The sequence below is a fragment of the Micromesistius poutassou genome, assembly GCF_964030765.1.
Source record: "Micromesistius poutassou genome assembly, chromosome: 19".
Lineage (NCBI taxonomy): Eukaryota > Metazoa > Chordata > Actinopteri > Gadiformes > Gadidae > Micromesistius > Micromesistius poutassou.
In genome coordinates this window covers 14,883,653-14,892,080 of record NC_140289.1, presented here as the reverse complement: position 1 = coordinate 14,892,080, position 8,428 = coordinate 14,883,653, and the positions used below count along the sequence as shown (strand labels likewise).

Genomic DNA, 8,428 nt, shown 5'->3' with positions numbered 1-8,428 from the left:
CCAGTGAAAACAGCAGGGTGGTGCCAGTGTAAACACGGCCTATTGTTATGGTCTCTCTCTCTCTCTCTCTCTCTCTCTCTCTCTCTCTCTCTCTCTCTCTCTCTCTCTCTCTCTCTCTCTCTCTCTCTCTCTCGTCCCCCTGGGGCGTCCCAAAGCCCTCTGGGGGTGGAGTCCTGCCTCGCTTTGGACTGGGGAAAAAAACCCTGTGGGTCTGATTTGCCGGCGCTCCTTTGAGCAACGTGTCATTACACAGTACCTCCTGGTCACTGGGCCGGGATCTGTTCTCCGTGCTTCCCTCCCTTTCCCTTCTCTCGACCCTCTGCTCCTCTCTCTCTCCCTGGCGCTGGCCTCCACTCGCCACTCGAGTGGAGGCCAGCGCCACTCGCCCTTGGCTCGCCCTTGGCTCCGCTGTGAGTGTGGTTTGCATTACGCTTTTAATTGGTTGGCTTTTAATTTGCATTTTATTCACGATGACTTGTGTGAGAGCAGCGGCCGTCCCTGTCCCCACAGCAGACGGACGGGGGAGATGTTTGGGGCCGTGGGGAGATACGTCTCGCTGTGGGGGAGATACGTCTCGCCGTGGGGGAGATACGTCTCGCCGTGGGGGAGATACGTCTCGCCGTGGGGGAGATACGTCTCGCCGTGGGGGAGATACGTCTCGCCGTGGGGGAGATACGTCTCGCTGTGGGGGAGATACGTCTCGCTCCCGCGTTTCAGATAAAGGACACCTGAAGGACGTGTGATCAAGAGAGAGAGGGCGTCTGCGTGTTTTGGTGTTTCTGTCTGCACACACACGTCTCGGACATGTTTGTGTTTGCATTGTATTTGATCGGGGCCTGTGTGTGTGTTTGTGTGTGTGTGTGTGTGTGTGTGTGTGTGCATAAAACATGTGCCTACGCTCTGCATCCAATCGTTGACCCCGGGCCACATGTGCAGCTAATTAGGGCCAATTAGAAGACTGCAATCAGAGCAAAGCACGGGGCTGGTGGCAGCATGGCACAGGGCTGGAGGGTTAAGACCTATGATTAGGAGCGCGGCAAACTCCACAACCAATCAGACTTCTCAAATTCTTTCCCTCTCCCTCTCTTTCCTTACCCCCCCCCACCACCACCACCGCCGCCGCCGCCACCACCACCACCACCACCACCACCACCACCACCGCCGTATTCCGGATCCTCTGTGTTTATTTAATGTGTTCCAAGCTAATCTGGTCCCTGCACCGCGTCCGCATGCGTTTGTTTAAACCTATTTAGATGATGGACAGCTGCGGCTGACCGCGGAAGACGATACCGGAATAATACCAGGCTTCCCGAACGCTTAGGCAAAACAGGAAAATAGATGAAACAGAGTTTCAGATATTTCTGGGTTTTTTTTTTGTCAGTCGCTGCAGAGAGTTATATTAGCAGGCTTTCCCTTCCCTCCAACGCTTGGAAATATTTTGCAAGCTGTGTTTCTGCTCCTTGACTCCAACTTCAGCCTCTGTTTGTTGCGCGCTGCCAGCCAGAGAAAAGCCCGGTCTGTAGTGAGGCTCAGGGTCTCTGAAGACCCGCCCTCTAGCCCCTCCAGTTGTTTTCCACCCATGAGTTGAATATGAAATGCATTGTTGCTTTAAACGGCCCCTGAGCCTTGGTCGCTCATTTAGACGAACACACTCAAAGCAGTGACGCTCACTCAGAAAGGCTTTATCTTGAAAGCAGTATACTCTTGTATAATATTCATGGTTATATCTCTTATTAATCAAATGACCATTGAGCTGGATTCTGATGCGGGGACAACAGAGTGACTTTTGCCTTTTTTCCTACAATCCAAATGAACAGTAAAATGCCTCCAAGACACTGGTCGGCGAGTCCGCCCGTAACATCGGAGGGCTTTTCTTTTGTGCACAGAGACCCATGCGTCTGATCCGAGGCCAGTGCAGTAGAATGTAATCACTGCTGAGAGACGAGCAGAGAAACAAATCCTCTGGCGCGCAGCGTTGTAAATCAGGCGTGTCACAGCGGAGGGACACACCAGCATAATGCCCGGAGCGCGGCCAAGGCTTCAACCACATGTGGGGGGGGGGGGGGGGGGGGTAGGAATGTATCACACACTGCATTGTGTGTGTTGCTTTATTTTACTATTGAGGAGCAGATGGGAGTGAGGCGAAGAGGGGAGGAGGGGGGAGGAGGGGGGGGGCCAGACTGCTCAGTCGGTACCTGACTCACGGGATGCTGTGAGATGGCTGTGGTCTGGGGTCTGGTGGGGTCGGGGAGGAGGGGGGACTTGTGCGTAGCTTTCGGGAATTTCATGACGCAGGTCAGTGGGAGGGTGTGATTCACTGACGGCGCGTCCTCCTCAGCCGGTCTGATGCGTCAGCGACACTGTTGTGCCTCACAGCTCTGCACTGCAGCGTGTTCTTAACACAGCCCCTCCCCCAACAGTCCACAGGACACACACACACATAGCCACCCCTCCACCCCTACCACAGGGCTTCTTAGCTTTTAAGAATTTATTTATTCTCGTACATGATTACTGACTATTTATTGTTGAAGTATGTCTTGTTTGTGTGTGCCTGACCACAAATGAAGTTCCCTCACGGGAAAAAAAGTCAAAAAAGACAAAAAAAGTTCTTTGAAGTTCTTTGTCCCTCGCAAATGATTCTAATTTTAAAATGTCATGGTTTGTTTAATCTGCTGGAAGTGTCTCTCTCTTTTGTTCAGTTGCTTCAACAATAACAAGTGAAGTGATTCTCCATGCAACTTTTCTAATGAACAAAAGTGTCAACATAACTGTACTGTAACTGTACCATAACATAACTGTACCGTAACTGTACCATAACTGTACCATAACATAACTGTACCATAACTGTACCATAACATAACTGTACCGTAGACGTCACTTGCCAGAGCTCTCCCCGTGCTGGCCTGATCTCCAGCTGTGCTCTGCTGGCCCATTCGTCTCCGTCTCACTCCGTCGTGTGTCCTTCCTCTGCAGTGCCCAAGAAGCTGCTCCAGGAGCCGGGCCCCAGTGCTCCGGTGGACCCTCTGTCCCCCAGCGCCCATGACCCCAACGTGGTGGGAGACAGCGCCCCCCCACAGGGGACCGTAGTCAGACCGTCTGACACTGTTCCAGGTGAGCACTCTCTGTGTGTGTGTGTGTGTGTGTGTGTGTGTGTGTGTGTGTGTTTATCTATCTTTCTATCTCTCCTCCACACACACACAACATACAAAGAACATAGAAACACACACATAGACGCACAAAGAGATAGACACTGTGATAGAGTGTGTGTGTGTGTGTGTGTGTGTGTGTGTGTGTGTGTGTGTGTGTGTGTGTGTGTGTGTGTGTGTGTGTGTGTGTGTGTGTGTGTGTGAAAGAGCGGGAGGAGAAGAGAGGGAGGAGGAGAGACAGAGGGGGAGAGAGGGAGCAGGAGAGAGAGGGAGAGTGAGAAAGAGTAAATGATGGAGAAAAACAAAGTATAGTTTCCAGCAGGGATGAGGGCCCAACAAGAGGGCTGCTCCTGAGGACAGGCTGATGGACGCACCAGTAATTGTTCTGCTTGGCTCCTCGCTAATTAGAGACCAAGAGGTAAGGAGGGGGCAGCGGATGGGGGGGAGGCAGAGAGGTGTGTCCTGGGCTGCGGGACTGCTTCGTAACGCATGACCTCGCTCACTTCCTCCCTTCATACCTGTTTCTCTTCCAGTTGAACTGGTTTCTGTTGACGGTCCACTTAATAGAGCGAGGGGGGGAGGGTTGGGCTGGGGGTGGATGGGGGTGTTATGTGGATGTTCGGGAACAGTAAACATTACGCTCAGATTCGGGCGCATTCAAAGCGCGCTGGAAATATGTCCACTGCAATCAGTCCTCAGTCCTGATCAGTCATCGTCGTGTCCTTTTCTTGATCCTGCTATATTATTAAAACATGGACACACGTCCCTATCCCCATTATACAGCAAACAATTCAAAAGCCTGCATGATCTAGACTTCCACTTATCCGGCTGGACATAACACGCGACCAAGCCAGCACAGCCACCTGATTTGAGGCCATTTCATAACATAAACACATGAAAATAAATGTCTCATGCCAGCTCCCACAATTAGTTAACCAGATTACTATAAACCAATTTTTGCATGTTAGAACCACGGTGGCTGACTTACCCGCGTGCTTACACATTCATACTCGCCAAAAGCCACGTATTGCCAGGTGTTGCCAGGTGTTGCCAGGTGTTGCCAGGTGTTGCCAGGTCCAATGTCAGTGATTTCCTTAAGATGGTATAAAGTGGTCATTATGTTGGTGAGTGGTGGGCAGGCTGTTCATGTGTTGGCACTGGGACGTTGTGTGGGTACAAACTCATGGGATGGCTCTGGTGAGAAACAGATGTTGGGTACTGCAATCCCGGGAGCACATTTGAACGGCTTCCGATGTGGTCGGTTACTCTCTCTAGAGAGGATATTTAATTTGAGGTGGTGATATAGTCGAACACTTACACAGAATGGTCCTGCATTTTGTTATAACATGTTTGATCTCTTAAAAGAATAATGGCTTACCTGCTATGTCCTGAAAGTCGTCCTGCTGTCCCTCTGGCTGCTCGTCCGTCTCACATGGAACAGGCGGTCAAATGCGTCAGCAGTCAGCCTCGCTGACGGCTGTTGCACATCAGGAGTGTCGGTGCGCTCCCTGATGCTCCTCAAGACGCAGTGTCTTTGGAGCCGTGAATTTAAGTTCAAAAGGACTAATTTAATTTTAATAATTAATTTGGTTTTAAAAAAATAATTACATTTTAATTAACTAATTTGTTACACTGTCGATTTGTAGGAGGTAAACTGAACGGAAACACTTTACAATAAGTCTAAAACGTTTAACCATTAATTAACCTTACTTAATTGCAGTAATTAGAATGAACTCACATTTTTAGTTAACTTCTGTTAATTATCAGTTAAGCAATGGTTTAGTAATCATTTACTTACGTGTTCATGTTTACTAATGGTATTCTTGTTAACTAAGGTAATGGTGTTCATGTTGACTAAGTCACAAACTAATAATGTATAAACTAACATTTGTACATTATTTAACAGGGTTAGGGTTAACCTTTATTGGAAAGTGTCACCAACTGAACATACTGTGCATATTTCAAAGTGCAAAACGAATACCGCTGGCTTTTGTGCAGATAACCCAATTCATGAATATGAGAAAGACACACTAGCTCATCTTTAAAAATGTCTGGCATTGATTTTTTATTTCACTCCTTGGGAAGGAGTAAGTTTATAGCTGAGGCGGCTGATAATGTCAGTCATGATAATGTCCAGAACAAAACCAATGAATAAAATGATGAATTGCTGCAGAATACAATAGACTCAACATTGAAACAAAGGGCCTGATCATTCTGTCCTCCACCCACTCAAAAACAGAGGGTTGCTGTAATGTAGTTTTACTTAGCATTAAGTACTGACATGTGACGGCCGCTGGTCCCGTGGTATGCACTCAGTGAAGACCAATCAGCTCACGGCGTTCTCCGCTCAATTATTGAATATTGCTTTCAACAAGAAATATTAAAATAATCAGCTCTCAAGATAAACTTTAAAACCGAATAATGGCTTGCTGTTGTAGAACTTTTTTTATTGTAGACACACACACTCACACACACACACACACACACACACACACACACACACACTAACCGCATGGCGTCCCCCGGTCGCAGGGAGAGCCCGGGCTGTGGGGGGAACAGTTGGGACCATTTGTAAACACACTGCTTTGGCAATCTGAGAGTGGGGGTTTTGAACGCCTCCCCCAAGTCAAAACATTTGAGCATGTGGTGCACTGTTCCCCTGACGTTCACGATGCTGAGATGTCATGATAAGCTCTGAATCACACCGCTGGTTGTGTGCCTGACTGTATGTGGATTTGTGTGCATGTGTGTGTGTGCATGTGTGTGTGTGGTGTGTGTGTGTGTGTGTGTGTGTGTGTGTGTGTGTGTGTGTGTGTGTGTGTGTGTGTGTGTGTGTGAGTACATGTGTGAGTGTGTGAGTGTGCTGAAGATATGTACACCCTGTGCTAGTCATGAGCCTCCAGAGGAACATACACGCACACGTAACTGTGTGGAATGTGTTTGTCTTACAGTAAATTACCTTGACTGGTACCACCATTGTCTGACTGGAAACCATTGAGTCACTGTTTGCCTGAATGAGGACATTTCAACACACGTTATTATGCAGAAACATGTGTGTTTAATATTACTGAGTACGGGTTAGGAGAGTAGGTTGTTATTGTTACATTTACTTTTTACATTTAGGGGATTGTGCTGACACCTTTATCCAAAGCGACTTACAACCATTCATTCACACATTCACACTCCGACGGCGTTGTCCGCTATGCCAGGCGACAGCCAGCTCGTCAGGAGCAGTCAGGGCGAGGCGTCTTGCTCAGGGACACCTCGACACTAGCTAGGAGCCGGGGATCGAACTAGCAACCTTCCGGTGCCAACCCGCTCTACCTCCTCAGCCACATGCCGGCCCCTATTGTTCTGTTTGTTTTTATCATCTCGTCATGAACATTGAGTTTCGTTTCATTTCTCCCTGAAGAGAGGAAGCGTGTCAGGGAGTCTGGTTCGTACCCAGAGGAGGAGAAATCTCCAGGAGCCGCACCAGGAGGAGCTGTTGTTGGAAGAGGAGGAGGAGGAGGAGAGAGTGAAGGAAACGTAGGAGGAGGAAGAACAGGAGGAGGACCTCCAAAAGGCCCGGACATACACCCCCTCATCAACACCACCTCTGGCCCAAACATGGCGCTTATCAGTGACGCACTGGCAGCCTACACCTTCATAGCAGGTAGGAAGCTGAAATGCTAATGCTAATGCTAATGCTAATGCCGCATCTCAATGGGCAGATCGGCAGCACAATCCACATCTTAGCTTGATGGGTGGGGGGTGCTTGTAATAAGGTCTAATAGGAGATCATCATCATGCTCTCAATGACATCACAGCTACCAGCGCTGTCATAGTGATTGGGGACGTTTTGCGTTGTGTGTTTGTGGGAAAGTTGCCAGAAGTTGGATACTATGCTCCTAAACAGCAACATCAGAGTAAACAGTATTCTAGTCCAAACCAAATGTTTCCTCTTTCTAACCAGAGACCATGAACAAGGTAATTATAGATTAGAGTGTATACAGACACAGTACAATACAGACAGCTAGTTAGAGATACCGCACTACATCCACAAGCACTGCAAACACACAAACAAATACACACACACACACACACACACAAACACATCCAGACACATACCCACACACACAAACAGACACACACACACACATACACACACAGTCAACTGCCCCACAGCCAGCTGCTGAAATTGACACAGGGGTAGTTAGCGGTCCTGTTCTGTTCTGTTTGTTCAAATAAACACTGTCTGCATGATGCAATGTGCAGCGTGTTCGTTCAAATAAACAAACCTTCCACGTGCTGTAAGCAGGCTACCCTCCGCTCTACTAGGGGCTTAATTGAAACTAAATATTTGTAACTTTTTAAATTTAAGTGGAGGTCCTGTTCCATTCCTCTCAGAATGATTTACGACATGGAGACTGAAAAAACCCAAATTATCATACTGTAGATCTGAATGACCTGAGTATTAAATGACATCTATCTCTCTCTCCCTCTCTCTCTCTCTCTCTCTCTCTCTCTCTCTCTCTCTCTCTCTCTCTCTCTCCCTCTCCCTCTCTTTCTTTCACTCTCTCGCTCCCTATCTCTCCCTCTCTCTCTCGCTCCCCCCCCCCCTCTCTCTCTCTCTCTCTCTCTCTCTCTCTCTCTCTCTCTCTCTCTCTCTCTCTCTCTCTTTCTTTCCCTCCCTCTTTCTTTCTCTCTCTCTCTCTCTCTCTTTCTTTCCCTCTCTCTCCCTCTTTCTTTCTCTCTCTCTCTCTCTCTCTCTCTCTCTCTCTCTCTCTCTCTCTCCCTCCCTCTCCCTCTCCCTCTCCCTCTCCCTCCCTCTCTCTCTCTCTCCCTCTCTCTCTCTCTCTCCACCAGACCACCCAGAGCGCGGCGCCCTCTTCTTCGTGTGCGGTGTGTGCCTCGGCCTCTTCCTCACCCTCTTCGCCCTGGTGGTGCAGATCTCCTGCCGCACCGACTGCCCCGCCCGCCAGCGGCCGCCCCGCCGCTCCGGTTCCGGCGGCGGCGGCGGCGGCGGCGGCGGCAAGAAGAAGCGGGCGAGGCTGGCCGCCGACTCCAGCGACGACGACGACGACTCCAGCGACTCGGACTCGGAGTGGGACACCACGTCGGACCTGTCGGCGCGGCGCCACCGCCGCTTCGAGCGCACGCTCAACACCAACGTGTTCACGTCGGCCGAGGAGCTGGAGCGGGCGCAGCGCCTGGAGGAGCGAGAGAGGATCATCAGGGAGATCTGGATGAACGGCCAGCCCGACGTCCCGGGGACGCGCAGCCTCAACCGCTATTACTGA

At 49.7% G+C, this 8,428-nt stretch overlaps 1 protein-coding gene across 1 annotated transcript in view; it reads left to right on the top strand.

Annotated features, from left to right (window-relative positions):
• Nucleotides 1-8,428, top strand: part of eva1aa (eva-1 homolog A, regulator of programmed cell death a) — a gene marked incomplete at its 3' end in the record, with an annotated part of 28,455 nt that extends 20,027 nt beyond the window's left edge. Inside the window, 4 exon segments of the mRNA XM_084483849.1 lie at nt 511-697; nt 2,974-3,111; nt 6,559-6,801; nt 7,995-8,428. Of these exon segments, the coding sequence (XP_084339975.1) occupies nt 511-697; nt 2,974-3,111; nt 6,559-6,801; nt 7,995-8,428 (1,002 nt within the window).